This window comes from Pyxicephalus adspersus, chromosome 5 (assembly GCF_032062135.1).
Source record: "Pyxicephalus adspersus chromosome 5, UCB_Pads_2.0, whole genome shotgun sequence".
Classification (NCBI taxonomy): Eukaryota; Metazoa; Chordata; class Amphibia; order Anura; family Pyxicephalidae; genus Pyxicephalus; species Pyxicephalus adspersus.
Window position 1 is genome coordinate 56,644,491 of NC_092862.1, and position 27,375 is coordinate 56,671,865.

A 27,375-nucleotide genomic window follows, 5' to 3' on the forward strand; every position below is an offset into this window, starting at 1 on the left:
GCCAGCATCGAGGAGTCACACAGAGGCACACAGTATCAGGTATCGGAGGATGTCTTATTTGCGGGCGGTGCTTTATTTTAATTGTTTGAGCAAAAATCGGGGGGTGGCTTATTTGATGGGGATGCCTTATCATCGGGGAAACACGGTAAGTCAGAACAGGTACATTATTTTAAAAAATGCAATTAGGACAGATGTTTGTCAAAACATATTATGTTTTACCTTTCTTGGCATGCACAGCGTGGTGTCAGTTACTGTAAAAAATCCTCACTGAGAGTTAATCACAAACAAGGAAAAAAAAAAAAGGAAATTTATGGAGCCTAGACATTCATTAACTTCGGGAGCAAGTTGTGCTTTATCAAAAAGAAACAACTGCAGAGTTTGTCTTGGTCATTAAAGAGTTACAAGAGGCTGCAGAACAGCTCAGCCCTTAAGATCACCCACAACCTCAGCTGTGTTTTCTGCAAGTCATGCAAACCCCTCCCCCCGATTCTATTGCCTGTTAACCGATTGCCTCGCAGGATCAGGAAGGAATTTTTTTACCACTGTTGGAGCAAATTGAACCAGGATTTATAAAGATTTTTTCTTCCTCAGGATCAAGTATGTCTTTAGCGTTTTTATCTGGTAAATGTTTATTTCCTTGGTTGGACTTGATAGACTTATGTCTTTTTTCCACCTTACTAACTATGTAAATCACAAAGGGGAATATCTGCTTTTTTGTAGTGTGTCAACTACAACAGCACAGGGAATTTAATAAATTATTATATTTTAAATCATATTGAATATTTTAAAAATTGTATGCCTACCCTCACCAGCCAGAAACATGCACACATGGCTTTCTAAAACTTTTCAACAATGATCTTAAACACAGGGCCACATCAGCCCTTTAGTAGTGGCAGCAGTAGAAAAAAATCAAGGCTCTAGGGTTGACCAATGCCTGAAGGCTTTTTTTCCCTACTGAAAAAATAAAGGGCTTCATTTTCAACTATCAGAAAAGTCATTATTGATGCAAAACGGTGCAATGGACACAATTAAGAATTATAGGCAAGTAAACATTTATTAATATTATTTCTTCCTTGCTATGGTTTGCTAAAGATTTTGCTAAGCTGTGTTGCCTCATAATTTTACCTGAATTATATAAACAAATTGTTTTGGTCTGTTCACATCATAGAGATGTACATAATATGTTTGGGAAGAAAGGCCTTACCCAAAAAAATGAATTTAAGGTATTTGTTCTCTGGGTACATGAAATAGTCACAAAAAAAGAGCTTTATTTTATGTAATCGCCATTTACACAGCAAAGAAAATGACATGTTCAGTTTATGGAATGCGCTTGTTCTTTTTTAAAGAGTACATTACTCTGAAAGCTCACCTGCTGTGTAGTGCTGGTTACAATACTCTGCTGCAATCTATAGGCCTGTTCCTGAAGGTATTTTCTTGTCTCATGGTTCCTCAGCAAATAGTTTTCAATCTTAAAAGAAAAACACAAAATATGAACCTACCATTACAAGTGCAGACACAAAATATACCCTGACAAGACACATATTGCTCTGTCCCTAGCATTTACACATGGAAGGAAAGACTAAAATTTGTATGTGGGAAAAGGGGTTTGCTGTGCTATTTAAGCACTCAAACAGCATTTAATTATATTACATTGATTTATATTACATTCTAGTCTATTATTTTACATTCTTCTTTAACAATAGCAAGTGGTCTTAGCATCTAATGAAATGTAGGTGTAAATCTTCTCACAGACAACATTCTGAGAAGAATACTTAAGAATGGAACCTCTCTTTCTATTTACCATTTCCTTTGACCAAGAATAAATATAACAAAAACAAAACACAACAGTCATGTCTAAATCTCTACAGAAGCAACTAAAAGCAAAAGCTCCAATGTGGTATAATAAAAACACACAAAAAAACAAAAAACAAAGCATAAAGATCTGTGTGGCAGACAAATAATAAGGCAAACTATATCAGCTTGTAAAAAAAGTTTTTTTTAAACATTGTTTGATTCAAACAAAATGAGCTATGTTTTGGACAGCGTCTTTCATTAAATTGAAATAAAAATGTCTTGACATTTTCTCTATGTGTTGGTTTTGTAGTTTTTCTAATATTTGTTTTAAGACAACCAATTTAGGATGACAGGGAAAGGTGCAGTGACCAATAACAGCCAATCCACTTCAATCAGTCTAAAGAATGGAAACTGACTGCATTCTTCTCTGCGGTTTACTAAATTTTGCAAATGGTATGTAAGCATCACACCTAAAAAAAGGGTAGAGAGAAACTAAGAGAAATTAACAACAAAACCTAATTCTTTATATCCTATGTTTTTGCTTAATGCTTACATAAATTATTTTTGCACAATTAGCACATAATCGTCAAAGGAAATGGAACTAATGACACATGTATCTAAACCAAGTACTTTAATATTTATACAGAATGATACATGTGCAAATGGGCTTTAGAAATTCTAATCCTCACTAAAAGCTTGGGTATTAAACATGGAGGATGACATCTACTAAAAATGCTAATTGTTTGTCTACATACTTTAGGCCAGTAGTCGACAATAGGTATACAGACAGCATGTTGTTATTTTATTTTCTTGATTTCCAGAATTGCTTTGGGTTAGCAAGACAAAGTATTTGGGGTAAATGGCTAGGCAACGTGTTGTCAATAGCAGAATTGCCAGCCTGACATGATGCAAAAGAATAAGAATTATGTATAGAATTAAGGGTCTGTATCAATGGGCTTCTGTTTGCACTTACCATGTTGCAGGGGCAATGTGTGTGTTTTAAGACACTAATGAGTACAATGACAATATTACAATTAGTTGGCTGCCAATTCTGTTCCTAGAACATGAAAAATAATTTGCTGTATATGCATCACAATTTCTCATTAATGGCACCCTGTATCTGTTTGTAGAGTATGAGAGATAATGCATAATTGTGTCCCTGTACATGTATCAAATGTTATCAAGGGAGCAAGAAATCTGTGTTTCGAATTACATACTGCTTTTGTACAGTTTACTGTTTGATGGCATCTAATAATATTCATATTTGCAGATTCAAATTGTTAGCTTAGCTATTGTCTCTGACAATTTAGATCTGAATTCCTAGTAGATATTAAAAAGCAAAACACCAGGTTTATTCCAGTTATGTCTTTATTGAAAAATGCATTTTTACACACAACTATCCTAAAAGGCAAAATATGTCTTTATGTAGATGTAGTTGTTACGTAGTTATTTCCTGCACATGCTTGTAGCCCCCTGCAGCAGCATTAGGGCTGGAACAGATCTTTTTCTATTGTTTTGGAAAATGCCATCAGTTACCCAGTGCCTGCTGGATAGGTTGGCCTGTTACATAAAGTGGAATGATAACAAATATACTGGCAGTATCAAAAGATAATATCACAGTATTATAGGCAGATACAGAAAATAAAAATTGTTGTGTTTCCGAAATCTGCATTTTTTTATTGTTGGGGTTATTAGAACTCATAGCTAAGGTGATGTTACATTTTAGAAGCCAGTCACGCAGAATGACAACAAATGACAAAGTGTTCCAAAACTTTTGCCCAAATCCCTCTATTCCACAAAACTACAGGAGTAATATAGTCATAATATGATATTCCATTTAGAAAAGAAACTTGCTGGAGTCATGTTGAAAGCAATCATGTTGTATACTTCAGAATAGTATTTAGGTAGAAAGAAACATTACTAGCTATTATATCCTGCTGTGTTGTGAAGTAAATGTGGCAGCTGTTCACATACCTTTTGTAAAGCTTCTTCTGTTTTCTCTGGATTGGTCTTCAGTGCTTGGGAGGCATCATTCATAGGGATTGGCATAAATCGCAGGGTGTAGTTTCTAAAACACAAGACCTCTCATGATTATAAAGGAGAACGGCACACCTGCACTTCAACAACCTTTCAATTAAATTTCCAGGTATTAGAATAAATCTAGATTTTGGAGAGATGTCTGGCATTTGGCACGTGCCATGTTGAAGTGTTTAAATAATCTAGCACAGAAGAATCACTTTTTTTCAGTAAAGCATCGTGATTTTAACAAATCCGATACATTCCTGTGAAAAAGTAAGTAGATGCAATGGCAATTATTTACATATGTGAACAGGCAGCTGTTTAATCATCAATAAAACAATGTCCACAAAGTGATATACTTGAACAAATGATACATAAAACACAGTGCAACTTGAAGGATTTTAACATGGAGGAGTATTTAAATATTTTAACAAGTTGATATTGGATGGGTAGTTAAGCAAAATGTAAACCCTATACACTCACTGGCCACTTTATTGAAACACGTGCTAGTACACAGTTGGAGCCCCCCTTTTTCCTTCAAAATTGCCATTGTTTCTCATAGCATAAATTCAACAAAGTGCAGGAAAAATTCCTTGGTATTTTGGTCCATACTGACATTAAAGCATCATGCAGTGGCTGCAGATGTGAAAGGTACACACCTCCAAATTCTCAGTTTCCATCACATCTGAATGGTGCATTTTACTGGATTATGATCTGGTGAATGTGGAATCCATTTGAGTACAATAAATTCCCTGTCATGTTTAGGAAACCAGTTTGGAATAATATGAGCTTTGTGAAGTAGACCAAAAGATCAAAACGCTGCGGTCATAAAGGCCATGGACATGCACAGAAACCATATTAAGGTAGCTTGTGGCATTTAAATGATGATCGGTTGGTACTAAAGGGCTCAAAGCGTGACATGAAAATATCCCCCACACCCTTACACCACCACCAGCCAGAACCATTCATACAACAAAGGATGTTGTTGATGTCAAATTCTGTCCCTACTGTCCAATGTTGGATCAGGCAACATTGTTCCAACCTGTTCTTCTTAGGCTTTATACACATGTGCAATAATTATTGTTGGAAAGGATCTTTCATGATTTTTTCGTTCTGCTCTATGGGGAGGGGAGAACGACAGAGCGGCACCCCGCTGCGTGCTCAGTATCTTCACTTCCATTACGATAGTTCGTCATCCATCATCCGTGGATCCGCCAGGACAGTTGTTTGAACGACGAGCGCTGTGCATATGTAAGATTGTCGTCTAATATCAGCCCTGAGCTGATTATTGGAAGAGAACCATTGCATGTGTGTACCAAGCCTTAGCTTTGGTAAACTGATGGAAATTGCAGCCTCAGGTGCCTGTTCCTAGCTTACAGGAGTGGCACCTGGTGTGGTCTCCTGCTGTAGTCCATCTGCTTCGAGGATGTTGTAATAAGCGATTATTTTAGATACTTATAGCCCTTCTTTCAGCATTAACCTCTGGCCATTTACCTCCGACCTCTGGAATTAACGGGGCATTTTTGCCCAGAGAACTCACTGAATGATTTCTGGATCATTTTTGGTAAACCCTACAAATAGTTGTGCATAAAATCCCAGCAGATCATTAGTTTATGAAATGGCACTGACAACCATACCACATTCAAAGTCACTTCAATTTAATTTTTTCCCTATTCTAAAGCTCATTTTGAACTTCAGCAGGTCATCTTGACAATATTTAAAAGCCTAAATGCATTGAACTGCTGCCATGCATGTGATTGGCTGATTAGATATTTGCGTTAGCAGTTGAACAGGTGTACCAAATTAAGTGGTAAGTAATTGTATATATTTAATAAAATTATTTAAACGCATGTTAAAAAATTTTTTAAGCTTAACATTTTTTTATATGTATATTGAAGAATTACATTCTTATAGAACAGTACAGAAAAAAAATGTTCATTTATTGTAGCACTGGATAAATGTATACATATAAACTAGCAATTATTTTTCCAGCATAGCATACCATTCCCATCCGGTCTATAGAACACTGGTCTTTTCAGTCAGTAAGTGTACTCATAGAAGCTACACAAAGCACTGCATTGAAATGTTATTTTGACAGGAATTTTCTCATCTATGCCAAATCACACACTAATGTCTTGGAGAATGTCACAGTGATGTTGGGATTTCAGAGGGGAAAAAAAGCCACATTGAAAACTGTCCAAAGTACTGCATGTATTAAAAAGCCACATAACAAATACCTATAATGTTCTTAGAAAATTAATACTTTCTGGTTAAAATTCAATGTCTAAATGAATGTAACATGGAAATAAAAATGCTTCCAAAGTTTCAAATTTTATTTTTTAAATATCTAGTCCTTTACTCTCTTTTTGCAGCTGAGTGGGTCCATTCGGTAAAACCATAACTCACCTCCTGTGATACATAAGGTAATACTTTATTTATAATATAATTATTTATTATGTGATATTTAGGGTGTGCTGTCAATCAAACATGGCCCATTGGCAAATGAGGGCAGAGACTGAAAAACCCTTTAAATGTGTTAGGTCAGCGGTCGCCAACCGGTGGTCCGCAAGAAAATGTTGGTGGTCGGCGGCTCATGTCCTCCGTTCAGATCGCAGGCTCAGAGCAGTGGGTGGGTTGCATCTCTGGACGCAGGTCTGAGCCTGTGATGGGAGAATGGGTGGGTTCTGGCATCGTGATGTTTCTTCCCCTTTAAGTGACACCCGGCTCCCCATGCATGCGCGTTCTGAAGCCGGTAAATGTAGTGGTCCGTGGGTCCGAAAAGGTTGGCGACCACTGTGTTAAATAATGGACTGCATAATACTCACTTTTAACACTTATTACTCAACATACATGGGTGCACTGGAATGCTAGCCAAGTTAGGAAACACACAAATATTGCTGCACAAATGGAGCTGTGAGAGAACTTTATAGTGGAAAGAAGTGCATGGCAATAGCATGCAGTATGTATATTAAAAAAAATGTTTTTTTTATATTGCTATTTCTGGAGACATTAAGGACCCTTGAGCCCACCCAACAACAATCTAAAGCAGATCAAGGGCTGTCTTGTGTATCTGAGTCAGCTGAATCATCCTCTCCAACCTTGGAGAGCTTTAATAAATGCGGCTCATTATCTCCAGAGGAAAGCAAAAGTGTTGTGAAAAATCAAAACTTAGCCAAGCTTTATTATTATGGAGATTTAGATATATTTTAGCAGTATAGAGTAGTTAGCTGTTATCCTTTGCTGCTTCTATCACTATCACCAATGCCCAGGGCCTCTTGCAGTTTCTCTACCGTATGAAAAACAAAACGGTCCAGAAATTGTCATAGGTATATATTTCGTAGCACACCTAGGGACATATTCACGTTTTTGCACTGTGGGTTAGGTGTTTATATTATTTATTTTCGTCGTAGGTACAGTATGTTTTGCTAGAAAATGCAACAAAAATTCAGCAAGCAAAATGAATGAACATACTGCACCCACTCCTAAATCTAAAAAGGTGTAAAGTTTACATCTAAAGGTTCTGAGCAGTGCTTACAAGTAGACATGTTTTTTTTTTCTTTACTTTAAATTGACATGATTTTGAAATTTGCAAGGCTAAGGCTGTCATTTCAATCCTGTTGTCACAACCTAGTGAGTCATTGACTGGTAACAAGCATGCAGGACAATAGTTCAACTTCACAGGTTGCATATTTATTCTAGATCAGTGACTTGGTATTAGTAATTAGCAAATAAAGGTAGTATCAGATGACAACATGGGAAACTTGCACTTTTAAAATGAATCATTAGCAGTTCCCTTTTTTCTTCCCTAACATGTTTACTGTAATTTGGAATTAAACCACTTGACCACAGAAAGAATATTTGTCCCCCAAAATCTGCAATGTCTGTGTTTCCTTCATTAGGTTAATGCTCAATCAATCAATCTTCAGGTTTTCAAGACCAGTCATTTTCACCAAAATTTATATCTCACCCTTGAAAGCAGGAGATACTGTATCCCTCTACAAAATTAAGCTAGGACTGTACACTTATCTGCACAGCTCACTGCACACTTCCAGAAAAAAACAGGCTGACATGCAGACATTAGCATTTTTGTCAGAAGAGACATACTCAGGTATACAAAAGCCTACCTGTCAGCAGTTTTTAGTACACAAACCTAAAATTTCAATTTAAAGGGACACAAAGTGTCTGCACACTGAGTTTAGTGACAGCCAGTAACATTGTCTGAAGGTAATTCAGGGGCCAGGTAAAGCTAAAGAGAAAAGTGAAACGTACAATGGAGCAAAACATTTTTGTTAAGTCAGAGGCCTGCTTTTTTAAATAACGCTAATACAGCAAATCTACCACCTACAGCAGTGTTGTCATACTTACTTTTCTAGAGCGACTGCTATATCCTGAAATCCTTGTGCTGTAATGTTGTTCTTGTCCAATATTACAGTCCTACAATAAAAAAAAACAAACAATGAAGATGTTTTATACATACATACATACACACACACATACATACATACATACATACATACATACATACATACATACATACATACACACATTCCCTGACCTGCTTGCTTTTTGTCTTGTCACTACCTGTATCACCTGTATATGAAAGATTTAAGTACTGAACTAACCTTCTACCAGTGTATTTTAATACTGGTTGTATTCCTTTGAATAAAATATGTTGCACTATGCCAAAGGTGCCATCACATTATTAGATTAGTATTAATATTCTATTCTCCTTCTTTTAGTCAGACATGTGCAGACATTTTTTTCATTTTTTATAATTTCTGTGTACTACTAAGAATACAATAGTAATTGTATTCTGGTGGTAACAGCTTTACATTCTGTCGGTCCAAAGATTTAATATCAGTTCTTTCAGTGGGACTGTAAAGTACTAAAATACGGTTGGGATCCTTGTTGGATTTCCTTACAAACAGTAATACCAGCTGTAAACAGCTTGACACCTGCATGCAATAAATTTACTTGGGAGAATTACCTAGAAACAGATACAGTTTTATAGGGGTTAACACTCAAGCAAACATAAGTTCTTACAAGTGTTGGAATGTGCCTGTTGTTGTGCATTGGAATATTCGAAAAGGTCCCTTTTCTGCTCATGGTCTGCATACAAATGTAAGTGGGGATGGTGGAGAAAAGGCATGCTTGTCTGCAGCACAGCAAGCATGATAAACATAAGGGGCATGTTGGTTGCCTCTCACCGAGAGATTTTCCCATGACTGGCACACCTTATACTGAGCAGATGTGCTTCATACAATAAAAAAACACAGACTAATTAAAAGCAACAAGGTATGAAAAAAGTAATGCTAGGTATAATCGTTAATATTCTAATGCTGAAGTGCTGCAAAATATATAAAATAATTGTAATTGATAAGCTAATTATGAGGGGCAAAAAAAATCACATTTCTGCATTCTTGACAGTTTAAACCTGTTAAAAATCATGAATGTTCTTTACCTGCTCTAAATAGAAAAATGCCTGACATTTTACCACTAGCAGGAAAGGTACATTGGGGGAAAAAAAAGACTGGCCTAGGCTTTTAATAAATGATGAAACTCAGCGTATTAGACCTTAGCTGGGTATTTTTTTTCTTTTACATAGAGTTTTTCATGTTATACAGAGATAAGTGGCTTACCAAAATAAAATAAATGCAATGTGTAATATTGCAAATAATTACTGATTCCAATGTAAAACAAGAACTGCAAGTTATAACAAAATAAAGAGGTTTTCATAAGACTGTTCATCTATACATGGCTAAGGCCACAAAAAAAGGTAAGATGGGAGAAAATAGTAGGTGATAAATTAGAAAGATATTACTATTTGTGCCACCTGTAAACATGTGTAGTATGGTATGCTAGAAGTAGGTACAGCTACAGTGTTCTAACCATATTCCAAAATACACCAATTCAAAGAAATGGGAGAGGTTGGGAACATTTTTTGCATGTAATTGCATTCACATTGTGGTGGGGTTCCAGTTCCTGTTCTTAGGTGCATAGCAGCAGTTTGCTATATGCTCAGGTGTGGCAGACTGCATGTCTGAAAAAAATCTCAGACACACATGCTCAGATTTTTTGTAGTCAAACATAACATTACACACTTTTATTACTATCAATACAAAATAAGAAAAAAAAGGAAAAGTCAGAACTCACCTGAGCTTGGTGTTGATCTGTAAAGCTTTAGCCAGCATCTTAGCTCCCATGTCTCCCATAGCATTCCCACTGATATCTACTTTGGTCAATGATGTATTACTACCAAGAGCATTTATAATAATAGTCACATCTGTCTTTAGCTTAGAGTCTGCCAGAGACAATGACTGTAAGGGCTGTAAAGACAACACATAATTTTACCTGTAATGTGGTATACCTGAAAATTTCACATTTCAGTGTCACATAAGCATTGGATAGAAAATTACAATACATTACTAACAATTACAAAGACTTTCTTGGGTACAGGTTATGATAAACTAGCTTTTGCTTTATATGAAGACACATATACAGATCCTTATTATGATCCTCACACATAGTTCAGAGATTAACTCTGAAGCCTTGACCCTTCATGTGGATATTTCTATATACATGCGCACACCATAAGGTTACTGACACTTTTCACTAGCCTACATCAGTTCACAGCAAGCTAACACATGATATGTACATCATCAGTGCCCCTTACACCACCATAACAATGTGCATTGATTAATGTTTATAGAAGTCAAACAACATTCACATCTCAGAGATCTCATCATCTCTACTATAAGAAACACTGTTAACTCAATAAAAGGATACTAAAGAATTTAAACAAAATAATTTCCAAAGAGATGGTGATTGTGGAGATCATCAGATGTGTGTGACTACAGAGGAAATTTACCAGGCTGAATTTATATTGCGCATCTAATAAATTTGAATCTTAAATACTTAGGGTCTTACAACAGTTAAAGCTATTATCAATATACTACAAGACAAGTGCTTTGCTGTGGATTTTTGCTGGCTGGTGTTGGCAATAAAGAAGAAAGCGATGGCAATTATTCTGGGAGGGCACAGCTGGAGTAAAGGAGATAGTAAGTGGCGGGATGTGGGAGGGAACACACAAAACTGGCAGCTAAGCTTGCAGATCCAACATACAGAGATTTCCAATTGAGAAAAGACTCTGATCAGGTGGTACATAAAGAAGAAATTTTATAAGTGGCACAACAGGCAAAAGAATCCAATGGGACCAAAGTAGGCCACTGTGCAACCTACACCTCATCCTTTTGGAGACCCCTGATATTTTAGTAAATGTTTCTTAATGTTTTGGGTGATTCAGTATGTTAATGTTTTAAATCTGGGAAGACAAGCTAAATGAATATTTGCCAGAATATTAAAAGAATATGGTATTATAAATTTTAAAACATTTCACATCATGAAAGTTCAGGGAGGGAGCAAGCACAGCCGAACAATAAATACTGGAAAAGTACTGACCTAAAAAAAAAAAATAAAAGAATAAAAGAAAATAAAGCAAATGTGGATCTAATAGTGAATAAGCCAGAGGCATTCTCTCAACTCTGCTCCATGATGAAAAAAACAGTGAAGACACACATTAGGAGCGTGAATAAAAAGGATATTACCAGATGAAAGGGAAAGCTTTGAGAAAACTGGAGGAAGCTGTAAAAATGCACAGCCCTCTCTGCGGGGAAAGTCAGCATTTTAACTGAGGTTCTGTTGCATATTTAAACTCTCTAGCAGGTTATTCTTACATGTAGCATTTACTTTAGAAATATGCTAATAGGAGTAGAATTTCAGTCCAAGAAAAAAAACAAATTTCCCAGAGAACTCACAACACTAACGCTATTGTTGCTAGAATTATTCTGACATCAGCTTCTTGGAAGAGGGAAATTTCTAAACCTCCTATTACTCCATGGAGCTGAAAGCATGCAAAGTAAGAATCAGCTTGTACTCTGGATGAGTCTGTGTGCTTCATACAACAGTGGGCATGATTCATTAAAACTGGTAAAAAATAGGCAGCAAACTGGTAACGTTCCATCTGTCATCCTTTTGTACAGGTGAAAAAATTCAAGCAACTTTAAATCAGGTACCCTAGGAAATGTTTTGTCTGTCTCTATAAACCAGAACCCATGCAATGTAATATGTGTATGATTATTTTATATAGTGTTTTTATATATTATAACTTTTACAGAGTCCATAGTCATGGCACAAAATGTTCATCAGAAGAGCTCACAATGTCCCAAGCATACTCATAGTCTGATATGTCTAATAGCTTAAAGCCAATTTTGAAACAGACAAAATAACTCACTTATTAAAGCATTCCATTTATTTGGAACAGACTCTTTATTTGGACTTACTGAAAGGTCTGATTATCTTTCTGGCACAATTGGCTTACTTTGTGCCACCTTCTATATTGCCTGTCCGGGCTCATTTGCAAGGATTGTTGGAGAAGTGAGCAGAAGTTTTGTATAGGCTCCTCCTCAAACTAATACAGATGAAGCAGAACCACATATTGTTTATGAAAAGTATGATATTGTGAAAACCCTAATGGACTTTCCAGGTACAGTTAATAAATCAATGAAATGAGTACATATGTTTTCAATTTAGTGAGTCATACGAAGTACAAAATTTCACCGACCAACGTAAGAATGTTTTAGATACCTTTTTGCGCACCATCACACACGTGAGAATATATATATATATATATATATATATATATATATATACACACACACATACACACACACACATATATATAATATATCACACAGGGACTATGAGTGTATTGTAAGAAATACATCACACTTTACAAAGGAAGAAAACAATTCCAACCTGCTTCCTTCCCTGCCAGCAACTAGCCATCATTTATACCCACAATGAATTTCCCCAGCCTCGAGATGCCACCATCGCCCATTGCCAATGTAAATGTTGGGTTGTTATGCATCCGGCAGGCCAGTGATCATTCAAGTAATATTGTGATAATATCATATTACTCAATAATATCATATACTGATACAGTATCATTTAACATATTATTACAATAATGAAGTATATCTATATAATTTACATTCTTAAACACAATTTACACTTTACAAGTTCATTGTGGATTGTTTTAAATGGGAATAAAAACTCAAACATGTTTTTTAGTAAGGCAGCATAAGAAGCAATGATGGTGTGCATATTGCAATAAACAGAAGCAACATTTATCTTTCATCTATCTGGATGGCTCAGATTAACATGTATCATTTATTGGGTTGTGTGGTATACAAAAATTACCATGTTATATAAAATAACCCATGCAGTCCCAGGGGTAACCACAGTCATCCATAACTAAAGTTTACTTTAGTAAGGTTTTATAGTGGTCAAATGTACAGACAAAGTTTAAAAACACCTTTCTACTGAAATATCATAGTATAAACAAAAGATTAGAAAGCATTGAATGTTTTCCAGAGAAGAGAGGGTTTGTAACAGGAAGACATCCTTGGAGATAGCTTTCTCTTAAGCAATTTGCCTAAACATTGGAGAAAACGATTTCCTCTAAGACTGGTCAACCCAGAGCATCCTGATGGTCTGCAGAGGCCTAAAAGGATCCTATAGGGATCTTTGCTTGATCATTGAAGCAAATGTGACAAGTGGTCAAGAAGCATTACTCACCGAATCTTCATCTTGTATCATTTGTACCAAATTATCCAGAACAGGGGTTAGATTTCTACAAAGGCAAAAAAAAGCATGCTGCAGTTGTGGCAAAGTATCAAGTGTAGTAGTTGTACAAAGAAAGTAATACAGAAAAAACGTACTTGGACTTCATGTTGTTAAAGTTCTTCCCGAGCGCCAGGTGTCTTATTGATCTATTTTTACTGAGCCACACAACTAAAGTTGAAAGGTCAGACTCCAAACCTGTGAAAATAGAGAAATGTTCCATCAGACATAATAACAGATAGATTACAAAGTGTTGGAGGTGTTGCAACATTTTACTTTGCATCAGGAGAATTTCAGATAATTTATGGTTTAATCTTTAGAGAATGGCTTTCTATTGGAAAACATGATTGGACTGAACACACGGTTGAGATACTAAGCTATTTGTTGCATTTATGTTTACTGTAGTGATGATAGTTTTCGGTTTTTAATTGCATATAGGTTTAACCCCCCGTTTATTTCACTTTTTTTTTTAAGCTGAACTTCTGGACTCAACTGTGCTCTAAAGGAATGAAATTAGAGCCATTAACATTTTTGAACTTATTTGCATTATTCTGGCACACAGTCATATTCAGCCTCCACCTTTTTAGGGCAATCTGTCCATAAATTTATATGACATTTCAGAATTCAAACTGTATAAAATGCCCATGTACCTTTGGAGAATAGTTCATACCAAAAAGAAGACATATACCATATATAAGGCCCATCTACATCTATTAATGTCTTTAACAATGTTGTTGTCAAGCTTTTCCTAATTAGGCATCATGTGAATACCACTAGCAGCAAATCCACCTTTATGTCATAAAAGCTAACAAATGTGGTGAGCGGACACTGTTATTGTGACTAAAAGCTTGCTCTGCTACACATCATTGATGAGGCTGGGACCTGAAGCCTAACTAGCCATTTTTGAGTCTGCTGGAAAACACTGCTGCTGATCAATATATTACATTCATTTTATGTTATATTCAGTATTAACAAACTCTTAATAACGCTTACAATTTATTTATTTATTTAGTGGATGTTCATATTTGCTTAAAACAACAGGTATTCTAGGGTGAAATGATCTGAGCAGTGGAATTATTTTTAAACATGTGCACTTAGATCATATTGCCAGTGGAGGAGGGAGAGGGTGCATGACAACTTCAGCACTGACCTCATGAAAAAATCATGCAAAACAGCAAAAATTCCCAGCAGGATCCTTTCATTGGTAAATGGAGAAGGCTGCTAACATTTACAGATAACAGGGAAATCAATTGGACAGGACAATCATATTTTATCTCTGGGTACTATACTTATTTGCATTTATACAAAAATGTCCACTTACCATTATCAGAGATATCCAAGCTGGTGATGTTGTGAATCTCTGCTATGCAACCTTCTAGTACTTGAGCTCCTCCTGATCTTAGCTAAATAAAAGACATGAATACAATGAATAGGACATAAAAATATTACATATGAACTGAAGATTATATGTTGTGCAAAAAACTGGATAATAAATCATAGTGTCTACTATGGGTTATCAGTCCACAAATTTTGTCAGATATAAGACATATAAATAAAGTGATGGGTGTGGAGATATTTCAAGTACTGACATTTAACAAATAAATATTATTGGGTCTGATTTATTAAAGCTCTTCAAGACTGGAAAATATAGACTTTCATGGGTGAACCAGGGTTATGCAGCAATCCTGGAATGGATTTCCTAAAAGTAAATTGCTAATTGTTGGCAAAAATTTTTAATCCCGCACCTTATTGATCCCAGGTTTTCTGGATACCCCAGGTTCACCCATGATAGCCTATCTTCAGTCTTGGAAACTTTTAATAAATCAGGCCCTATGTGCTTATCATAGATCTCAGTAGCAGAAGACTGCAGCCAATTGTTGTTCTCTCTTTTTTAGCTGAACCATTAAATATCATTATTATTATTTATCACAGAGCTATCATATGTGAAAACTTATTTTTTTTTATTAATACCAAGCACTTCCCTGGAAATTATTGCATAAAATTTAGCAACTTCTAAACACTTTCGCTCTACTGCAATTACCATCAATCATTTTAACAGCTTGACATTTTTTATGTTTTATTATTAATAAAGAAAAAAAAGAAACACAAAAACGTAAACACTAAAATAAAAGGAAAATTAAATAATGCTTTTAATGGAATGATCCAAACCTCTACAAAAACTTGGCAGATATACCAAGAGCTTCTACTATACACAGAACATTCATTTTAAATCTGATCAATACATTTTAGGTGTGTGAAACAAAAAGTGTGCAAAGTTCACACAAGAAGACTAAACAACTTACAAGGCTAGCAGCTCATCATAGACTTTTTGTCCCAGGTGCAGAACAAACTTCCTGCACTCCCATGAATTAGTCAAAAGTGAAAAAAAAGAATCACTGTACACCCTGCTGCCTTAACTTTTCCTAATTATTAAACAGTAGAAGGGTTGTCTTTGACATATTTTGTGTGGAAAATCACTTTTTTCAACATGCTGTTTAACATACATGCCAGCCCAGAATGTGGCAATTCATTTTTTTGTGGCAGGTACTTACAGTTGATTTTCCTAGAAAAAGCAGCCATAGCAGTACATTCTGCCCCCGCCAGCATTAGGCAGACAAGGCTTCTTGCTCTCATGCTGACACACACTCTTCACAATCATCAGTAAGCATGAGAATTATTCATTGCTGAGTTATAAGTTTGACTCTGCAGAGGATGAGTCAGACTTCTGCAGAGACACTACTGCTTCCACACAAGGGTTCCACTCTACACCATGATGATCAGGGACCGATTTTTCTACATTGCTATGGTCAATGGTCTGAACAAAGGAATTCTACATCTCTGCACATCGTTTGTTGAGGTGCACATGGAATGTATTTAACAGATTGACAATGAATGTTCAATTGGGCTTTAACATTTTCCAAAAGAGTAAAGGTTAACTGTAGTTCATGTGGAAAACACGCATTTACAAAGTTGTAAAACATTTAGAAACATAGCAAACTGTGGCACCACCATCAAGTGGAAAGACAGATTACAAGTGTTCTTTTTGCTATGTGCAGTAAGAAAAGTCCTAAGGATGCATATCAACCTCATCTGCCAAAGAGAAACATGTGCTCATTACCTGATTGATGGGAGCCATAGCTAAAACTTCCTAATATTTTTTCCCCAAAACAAAACATAATTGTTCTTTGATGTAGACATTAATGCACATAATATATGACAAGAAATTAATGTAATTAACTGAGTTTATTACAAATATGTCCACAAAGCTCTGTTTTTTTCCTCGAACCAGAGATAGCTGCACAATCCTTTGCTGCATAAATGAAAGATGTTCTATAAATCAGGTACACTGGAGAATATTCACGCACTGATAAGTCTAATAAATGACTATCTGCTTCACAAAGGAAGACATTTGTATTCAAATGATGGACCGAGAAAGCCAGTCCTCAATCAGCTATGCAGCTCTGAATATGTAAAATGCAGCACAGGAAATTCTATGCCAATAAATTAACGGGAGAAAAAGAATGCAACAAAAACTTATTTAATGCTAAATGTAGGAAAGTGTTAAGAGGTGCTCACTAAATACATAGATAATACAGCAAAGAAGTTCAATATAAAAGGAGAGAATGAGATAAGACACAGAAGGTACTTACACAGTGACCAAGCTTAGGAAGCATTGCGGGGAAAGCAAGCAGAGATAAGTACACAAAAGATATTTATGCAAAAGCATATAAATTATAGAATGCCACAGTTGTATAACATAATGAACCTTCCTCTAGCATATCCATTGTTTGGCATCAAGTTCATTTTTTTAACAACTTGTTCTCAGATAAATCTGAAATGTCAAGTCAATAATCCACTTGTGAATCAAAAAAAATACAGAAGCATAGCAGGTTTAGAATTTCTTTATCTTAGGGTTAAAATGTAAGAAGAAAGCAAACTGGTAAACTGCTGGCAGTTGAAATCCAAGATCTTTAACTTCTTTTTTTTACAGTGAAACCAAGGACCCTGCTTTAAACAGGAAGTTAGTCAAAAAGATATTGCATTCAAACTAATATTTTAGAACTTGGAAAATAAATCAAATAGGGAGACCTACACTTAAGTTCCCAGGTATATTGCCAAGTTATTGCCAAGTAATCCCAGTCTACTTGTTTTTTATTTATGAGGAAAAAACTGGAGATCATGGAGCATGTTGAAATAATTATTTGCAGAAAAAGGGTCTTAACTTAAGAAGAACTACTGCAGGGGGATTAGTAGGTTGCCAATATACTCTGCAAACGGTATAACAAGTTGGAGACAGAATAAGGTAATTTCACACAGAAGATGACAACCCAAAGCTTATCAGTGTAAATGATTACCATTATTTTTGGTACACTCCTTTACCACCACTAGATTAAAGTTTAGCAATGAAGTTTAGCTAAATCCTGGAGAATAAGGCTGTTCTGAGGTTAGATAAAGATTTAACAGACTTTCACTAAACAAGAAAGATGTTCCTGGAACGACATCTATTTATCTAACTGTTCTGAGCATCTTTGAGCCCAGACAATAGTAGCAGATCTCTTTCACCTTTCATTATGTTTATTTATTTGTATATATACATGCATGTATACACATACACACACAGGGCTCTATTTATAAAACAAATGTCAAATTCCCTGTTTTATAAATATAGCCCATTGTTTACACAAAGGAGATGTACAGGAATGAAAGCCATCTGTCTATGGAGCAAAAGCAGTTTGGAGTGAAGACTCCAACTTTAATCCTGAAGAAATAAATTAAAGATGAAAAAATAGCTGTTCAGATTTGGATTAAACAATTTCTATATTACATTGCTATTAGGATTTTAGTACACAAATTCTGACAAATAATAAATATGGTGGCCAAATTGTAAGTCAAATTTCTTTTTACCATATAGTAAAAATATATAGTTAATTTACCTGGAAGATGGAAAAAAATATCCTCCAATCCTCTGCTTTATTATGTGCCAGCGTTATTTAAATAAAAGGGAAAAAAGGAAATGTTCTGCAGTATGTGCATACAATGCAGATGATTTACTCTTAATGCATTACACCACCAGCATCATATCTGGCACAAACTCATTTGTATCTAGATCTCAGCAGTAAATACAGACTTGGGAAGTAAAATACAATAGGCCTGGTTTATCAAGAACAGAGAAGATTCACTATCATGGGAGAATCTGTGATCTGGAAACCGGGAATGGGTTCCTAAAAATCCTTTGCTATTAAGTTTGCTATTAGTTTTCAATCCTGGACCAGATCCATTCCAGGTTTTATGGATCACCCAGATTCACCCATGATAGCTTTACTCTTGAGAAACTTTATTAAATTAGGCCCAATGTGTACTGCTTGCAGCAATGTCTAATTTATCAATGTCAGCCATAGGTCACTTTCCAGTATACATAGGATTTTAGAAAAGCATCTTTAGAAGGGGAGATTGTTTTGACATAGAATTCTCATTCTTGAGGGTGGCAAGGCAGCATTTCAAAAGTGGATAGAATGGCAAGAGTAATTGTGAAATATATCACATGCTTTAAAGAACTTACAGAATGCTTTGTATTCTGTGAATGGCCAAGAGGAGAGAGGGTGTAAATAATAATATGCCTTGTAGCCAGGGGTACAGCAGGAGCTGTGGTATCATGCAGGAATAAAAAAATTTAAGCAGCAGTCCAGACATGTACACATGTAAGGCTGGAGTTTTGATTTAAGTTACAGAGCAGATCGCAGGAAAAGCTAAGTATGCTTTTAACAGCTGCAACTAAATATATTGTAAAGAAGCAGTTATCGTGTATCCAACAGTGATCACTGTAGCAAACCATTACAGTTTTCATTGAAAAAAAGAGCTGCTGTTTGCACTCACACAAACCAGGACCTCAAATGTCAAAATGATAAAGGGTTCCAGAACAGGCATATGTGGAGGTCCTGATATGTATTTCACAAATGATTACATTTCTGTGTAATATGCTAGCAGCAAACCTGAACTGCCACTAGTAGGATACAGATTATGCACTGCAAAGGATGCAGTGACATTTAATGTGCTTTACGCCACATAACAACCACCAATCAAAGCAGCAAGTTTTCATTATTTTAATTTAATGACACCAAATCACTACAGGGTGGCATCTGGCTGGTTGCTATGAATTACTGCAGATATCGGCACGGTTTTAAAAAAGGATATGCACCAAGGTACAGCCACATTTTAATAAAGTGTGCTTTGCTCAACACATTAAAAAGCACAATTACACTGTACTACTCTAATATCAGCAAAGCTTCAGCTTTATGAAAAAATAATTATAACAGATGTAATATGCATGAAACAATTCAGAGCATGTCAACAGCCTTGAAATACATAATAGATTTAAGGAAATTACACGAAGAATCCCTCAAGGGCCTACAAAATGTACTTTAATGATAATTCCATTTGCAGCCTTGAAAGAGAAGGAAAAGCATAACAGTTGACTTTTATGCAGTAATTAGGGGCCATTACTTGTCTTACAGACAATGCATTACTGAGCTGGTAGGAGTGCAGTGGTTACAATGAAGTACAATCCACATTTCTGGCTCACAAAATAGATCATAGTGGAAGTCCAGATTATTTAAAGAAGTCAATAAACCAGATAAATTGTTTTCATAGATCTAATGATTTTCCAAATCTAGAGGCAATTTTTTGACCATGTGCAGGTAGACATCTGTTTCTTACCTCACAATTGCTGAGATCTAGGGACACATCCTTTAGGTTTGGATTACATGCCAAGCCAAGCAGTAGAGATCTGGAAAATACATTTCAGCTATGATTAAATAAACAATAACATGATTTCATCATTCATTGTCCCAGTAGTGCAGTATTGCATAATGTGTTTTCTAGGCTAGCCTATTAAACGTTGAATATCTATCAGCTTGTATCTGAATGTGCTTTTTTGGGGGTCAGAAAAGTACTGTTGAACTCTAGTTTACAACCCGTAATACTGAATTCCTGTTACTTGTACATACTGACCCATCATAAACCCATCACTGACCCATAATCAAAGAGTAGGCACAGCCACCGATGCAATATAGCTTCTGGGTGTATTAGGTCCAAAAACTGCTGGAACACTAGAAAATTAATCTAAATGTTTACCCTTCTTTATTCATTAAGCTGACATCTATCATTTCAGGTAACACATATAAACAGTTGAATTATTAGATGATTCACGCTCATTTTGCTGTAACATATGCTTTACATGTTTTACATTTAATGCAGTAACACAACTGCCTACAATTTCTACTAATAATATAAATAAAAAATACAGCTTTAAAAACTAACACACGTCTATTACATGCTCTGTATCCTCATTAGAAAACAAGACAAATATGAATAAAGAGTAGCAGGTTGCTATTTTAGGGACAGAAGACTGACGGACATTAATTAAAAATATTTTACACAATGATGGATAATAGCCAAAATAGGTCTACACTGTCCCCTACCCCACCTCCAATGTCTATTATAAAACATATAAATATACATGTCCTGTGCAGACAGCATACAATTGTGTTAATCAAACAGAATTTTTTTTCTGTTTTCCCCTTGATTTAGTTTTACTTGTTATGGAATTTCAATGAGAAGCCTTTCCAAATGGCATTCTTTTGCCAACGACACTGTTCTAATGGTAATGGACTTCAGGGATATGGTATTTATTAAAACCAAATCAAAAGCCACATGTGGACTAATGGAAATGTGCATTTATACTCAAGCATAAACCAAGATCCCCCGCCAAAAATGTTTTTTTTAAAAAAAAAAGAATCTTGATGAATACTCAAGTCACATCAGTAGATAACACAGAGTTTAAAAAAATGTTGGAGACAAAGGACATGATTTTGATAATATTTTATTACATGAGGATGCAGTATCATCCACTGGTGGCCAACATACCACACAAAAGATAATTTAGGAGAAAGTGAACCATCATAATCAACTCAAAACTCCCAAATACTTTAACCTGTAAAAAGGGGGATCAATTTACAGACTAAGACTATATGATTTTTTTTTGTCCCCTTTCAAAAAACACAAACCATGGATTTATATATTCATGTTTTTATTGGCACATCTATTGACTACTGTTTTGAATGTTAGCAGTGCAGTTTAAACCCTAGGTTTATACCCAAGTCAAAACATTTTCCTGTATTTTAGGGTAAAAATAGATGTCTGTATCTAAATTGAGTATATATGGTACATGTGTTGTAATCAGTCTAATTTTGAATGGCATCCGTCACTCATATATTTTGATAGGTACCTGAATTATTGGACGCACAAAGTATGCTCTGCATGTTGTACTGTGCTTCACTTTACACTTATACACAATTATAGAGGTAAAGAAGATACTTTTCTCCCTAATTACCTTATCAAGATTAAACTTGTATAAATCGAAGCAAGTAATAGAAAATAAATCTGTATAGGCCAATACTCCATTCTGAATTTTCTTATCACACAACGAACGAACAGTATTCTTTTACCACTGATAATAAAATAAAATTTGATTCCTGGTTATCTTGGTCATTGGCATTTGGAAACCATACTAAAATAAACATATTTAGTTTCATCTGCATTGCCATGTATCTCTGATGATATTCAATAGTATATTGTTTTTTATATACTGGGTAAATTCCCACTTCATATTTATATATTAATAATATTATATTATGATTATGTTGTTGTGCTTTTATGCTGACAAATGCTGCAAAATTGGCACTAAACTTAAAAGGACCTCTAGTTCTCATTGGGGATGTTTAAAGGCAAATTTGCTCAGCTTTTCTGTAGCTTTATACAAAGGATTTAATATGAATCGGAATAATTGAGGGCACCAAAGATCAGGCTTGGTTTTTTGAAGCTGTGACAATCCTTGTTACTGTACCGGCTGTTTAGTTGTGTAATTACCGCTGGGAGAAAATGCCTAGGCAAATAAGCCAACTATAAATTCAATTACATGCCATCATTTAAATGTATTCTAAATATATAGATATTTTCTTCATTTCTGAAATATTCATTTCTAAGTATTTTATTAGGAATATAACTAAAATAGAAACACTAAATTTAACAAAAATTGCTTATGGTAATTCAAATTTATTCAGTAAAGCTACACAAATGCAAATGTTAATCATCTATATAAGATTTACTCATAGTTTAGGCTGTTCACTTACCAAAATTTGTTAATTATCTTTCTGCAATGGATATGATAAAAATTCATTTGCACAGAATACATAAATCCATGTGATGAAAATTAATGATTTTTCCCTGCACATGATTGGATGGCTAAAGTCAACAGAGCTTCACCTCATTCAATAAGATAGTGAATTATCACTTGCAGAGACAATACACTTTACTAAGTGAACCTGTAGACTTTTAAAAAATCAACTGAATTAAAAATAAAGCCATTATAAGTCTGAACCCAGTAAACCATTTTACCAAGAGCTAATTTTAGAAAACTGAAGGCTTAAAAGTGATGATGAAATAATGTAAAATCTTGATAAAAAAAAATTATACAGTTGATCTTGTGTAGTATAAACAATGCTCAGCAGAAGAAGCCCTAAATACAAAGAAGCATTTGTTAACATCTTTAACAAGGTCCAGAAAGAAGCACATAAAGTGGAACTGTGCAATATTAAAAGCCCATGTAAACCTTCTGAAGGTGTTGCTGATCCAAAATGTGTCAGATGATAGGAGCAGGCGTTGGAGTGTGTTGGACAGACTGGACACCACAACATAAGCAGTTATATAAGTGTTTCCTCTGCACATATATATGGTCACACTCATTAAAAGATGGTTGTACAAACTACTCTAGTTTTACCAACTACATATTGGTCAGGCCTTGCTAGAGGCAATAAATTGAAATCTTAGTGTGTTGTTTCCTATAGTCAGGTGTAAACTTTTGATATGTGAAAACAAGAGATCTGACAGGCCAGTTTTAATTAGTTTCAAAACGGGGCACCTGAGTGTTTTTCTTGATAACTAAAAATATTGGTTTTGGCTTCTCAAACCTACTCTTTTATCTATTTTCTTCATATAACATATGACAATTACATGTGGATAGAAGGAAGTTTTAATGTCAAAACATACTTAAGAAAAAAGTCAGGGGAAACAAAAAACAGGGCATCAAGCAATCAAATATTAGCTAACAAATATATGCTTGCAATGATAAAAAGGCTGCAGAGTTTGAATGCCATTAAAATTAAATAAAAAATAAATGAAAAACATACGTAGAAAGGTAGAATGTAACGAATTCCAAAATGATTGTGTGTTCTTTTATTTACCCAACATGTGAAACTCAGGTCTCCTTTTCACATGTTAACAATGTATGTTTCACAGCTGTGCTAATAGAAGTTTTTTTTAACCCTCATCCAACATCCAGAAATGGGAGTAGTTTCTTTCACTAACTCATGGAGGTTATTATGTACCTGGGAGCAGTTTTTTGGAGTCAAATGACGTTTCTGATGAACATGTGGTTGTGTGCGGTTGCAGTGCAGTTCTCTGCACAAAATAAGGTTTACGTAGCTACAACTGCAAACATACCCGTGTTCAACCATAGATCACTGCATTTAGAACACATCCCCATTCAAGTCCATGAAAATCAGCTGGCTGCTTAAGGGCAGCCAGACACTATCTGTGTCACCCAAGAAACCCCTCAACAAGCCACTGCAATGCAACGCGATCCAGCGTGAGAATTTTATGTCTTAAATGAGCCTAATCTATAGGAACAAATTACAACATTTCTGACAAAAAGGTGACCATAAAATATGGCACATGTGAAACTAGATGTTCACCATTTTTCCCTTAAAAATACTAACATGCACCTTTAAAATGTTAGAAAACCTTTGTAAACCGTAAGTATTTCTCACGGGTACTTCTAGCTCTCATGGCCATCACACTGACTCTGCATGACCCCCACCATCAAGCATAGTTATGAATTGCAGGACTTTAGCTGAGAAGTATAAACCAAGCCAACAGAACTTTGTGAAGAAATCAATATTACAATATGCAACATTGTTTCATCACTTAATTTATCTTAGAAATGTGGCTCTGCAACCAACAACAAAGGCTGCAGCTGTCAATGTCTATTTCTGCCTATAATGTGCATAGGGATGAACGTTTTGCTGTAAGGAAAATAAATGTTAAACTATTGGCCTCGGTGTGACTGAACAGCTTTTATTTTTACACCTAGGGCTTTTTGTTATGTGTGCCCCACCTTATCCCATGCTTTCTTCTTTTTATGCAAAAGTCAGAATTTCTCCTTAGGGCATTTATACATTCTTTCAAACTACTCAATAAATCTAACAAGAAAACTGTTATCAGCTGCTGATGCCTTGTATCACGTTGCTGTTGGTAGACAATGTCCATATATCACCCTGTATATTACATCTCTAACTTACAATGAGAATTAAACTTTTTATTTACTAGGTAAACATAATCAAATGCTACAAAAGGGAGAGTAAGAAATTATAATAGCTGTTTAAAAGCCAGTTTGTCTTGAGGTTATCCACACTACAAAGACATTCTATTACCAATTCTAATGCTTTATACCCAGGGGCAATACTTTGACTTCAGGTCTTTTACACACCTAGCACAACACTTTGGCTTTTCTCTAGAAGATTACATAATAACCTATACTGATTGGATTTATTTTTCAGAATTGGGTACATAAACGTGCACAGGTACAAGAATATCATTGTTAGATGATAAATGTTTGAGCAATTTCACCTGCTGGCAAGTAAAAAAATTTGGAATCAAAACTCATGTAAATTGATAATGAGCAAAAGTTATACAAACGTAACTTTAAAAAAATATATATATAATGAGAACATTCTATAAATGATGCAACAGTCTTAGGCTAGTGTAACCTCCCTATGATCCTGTGCTTTAAAATGGAACGCCTACTTAAAAAATTTGTGATCACACAGGACTTTATTCGAATAAGGAACATGTCTCTCCTGCGATAAGCATTCTTACTGTCACAGATCCCCGCAAGGCTAGGGCATCTGTGCCTCCTTCTGTCTCACCCACCGTGCACTCCCCTGTTGCCAGCACCAACTCTGCTTCTGGTTTCAATTCTCTGCACACTTCCTGGTCCAGGTCATGTGACTCTTGATCAGCCGCTTCCTTTCCTCAGAGGACCTGGGTGTCCTGCAGAAGCACTCCATCTGCTGGCAGGCATTTGTACAACATCTGAGTCTGTCTCGTCACCAGCAATCCCTCTGCTGGTTGGTTTGGATTCTGCAGCTCACATGACCCACACTCATCACATGACATTCCCTTTTTAAAGAAGTGGCTTGCAAAAGGAAGCTGCCTGGACAAGGAGTTCCCTGTGGCTCTGCTTGCAGGTTTCTACATTCTGTTCCTCATCTATCAGTTTGCTGACAACTCCTGATTGCTGCCTGCCCTGACCTTTGGCTTGTTCGACCATTCTTCGGCTCTCCCTCTGGCACTACGTTTCTGTTCCTGCCAGTTAGCAGTCACCTGCAACGTGGCAGCAGCCTGCCGCACAACAACCTCACCTCTACAGGCTCTGGAGAAGAGCGAGCTATTGCTTGTACCCTGCGCCCCGTGCACGCCTCCTCCATTGGGTTGGTGACACAGAGGGTACACCAATTTGCCCTGTGGAGCCGTGACACTTACCTTCCTGATCACTCTGTGAAGGTGTCAAAATGGTTGAACTGCGCATACGCAGCTCAGCATTGGTTGCTGAGGTTCCCTACATAGAACGGGGACAGGTGAGTATAATGGGGTTTAGTTTTGCTTTACAAAGAAAAAAAAAATGAAAGCTGACCACATCTTTCAAACTATTCCACAATAAACAAGTATGCCCATTCCTCCTATTTCTAGAGGTAACTAGATTGCAGTGACAAATATTAGGGTTAACCGAAAAACTAAGAACAAACTACTTACTTTAGAGGCTCAGAGGAGAGCTTGGTTCCAGAAAGATTGATGTGAGATAAAGCAAGAGAACTGCTGAAAAACTGTTTAAAAGATGGGTGCACTTCTTTCCCTTTCCTGTCAATTAAAGAGTCACAATGTTATTGTGTTTATTTTTAGTTATTTACCCATAAACATCAACCTCAAATGTGCCAACATCAAATCTGGTGATGCGATTCAAGAGAAACTGAATATTGCATAATACCAATGCCAGAGCTCTAAATAACCAAGCAGGCCAGTTGACCCCAGTTGACTCATGAACAGGTCATTTATGCAAACAAATATTATTTCAACAAACACTACCAATTAGATTTACTAACCCTGTTCATTTTTACAAGGCCACATCCCTAATATAATAGAATACAAAATGGAGGCCTGAGGGGTTCCCTCAAAAAATGGAACTTTTCAGGCCAATAAGTGCAAATTTTAACAAGTAAACATAAAAAAATGTAACTTTATTAAATACCATTAAAGTCATTACCATAAAAAGAACATAAAAATGTACAACAAACAAGAAAATTCCTGTCCGGGTTACCCAACCAAATGGGGTACACCCTGTTGAATCTACGCGTTTCACGGATAAATCTGCTTCATTTTCACTATAACTCACAATGTTCAATCAATATTATTATTATTATTATTAAACAGGATTTATATAGCGCCAACATATTACGCAGCGCTGTACATTAAATAGGCATTGCAAATGACAGACTAATACAGACAGTGATACAGGAGGAGAGGACCCTGCCCCGAAGAGCTTACAATCTAGTAGGTAATACAATATTACACAATCAAGCTGTTTAAACAATACCAACTGAGATACACTCTAAAAGCTGCTGTCCTCGCCTGCTCTCACCCTATGGGTGCTACAAACCCCAGGTACATCCACATCTGAAAAAAATGTTTTTAAAGTTTGATTGTCTAATA

General features: G+C 35.7%; 1 protein-coding gene across 4 annotated transcripts in view; it reads right to left on the reverse strand.

Annotated features, from left to right (window-relative positions):
* Positions 1-27,375, reverse strand: part of CARMIL1 (capping protein regulator and myosin 1 linker 1) — a 159,099-nt gene that overhangs the window by 47,968 nt on the left and 83,756 nt on the right. For all 4 annotated transcript variants that reach the window (XM_072411585.1, XM_072411586.1, XM_072411584.1 and 1 more), the window contains exons 16-24: positions 26,422-26,526; positions 20,209-20,278; positions 14,816-14,897; positions 13,593-13,692; positions 13,450-13,504; positions 9,967-10,139; positions 8,179-8,247; positions 3,769-3,862; positions 1,370-1,468 (exon numbers count right to left, since the gene is read on the reverse strand). In XM_072411585.1, coding sequence (XP_072267686.1) covers positions 1,370-1,468; positions 3,769-3,862; positions 8,179-8,247; positions 9,967-10,139; positions 13,450-13,504; positions 13,593-13,692; positions 14,816-14,897; positions 20,209-20,278; positions 26,422-26,526 — 847 coding nt within the window. The remainder of the gene's footprint in view (positions 1-1,369; positions 1,469-3,768; positions 3,863-8,178; positions 8,248-9,966; positions 10,140-13,449; positions 13,505-13,592; positions 13,693-14,815; positions 14,898-20,208; positions 20,279-26,421; positions 26,527-27,375) is intronic.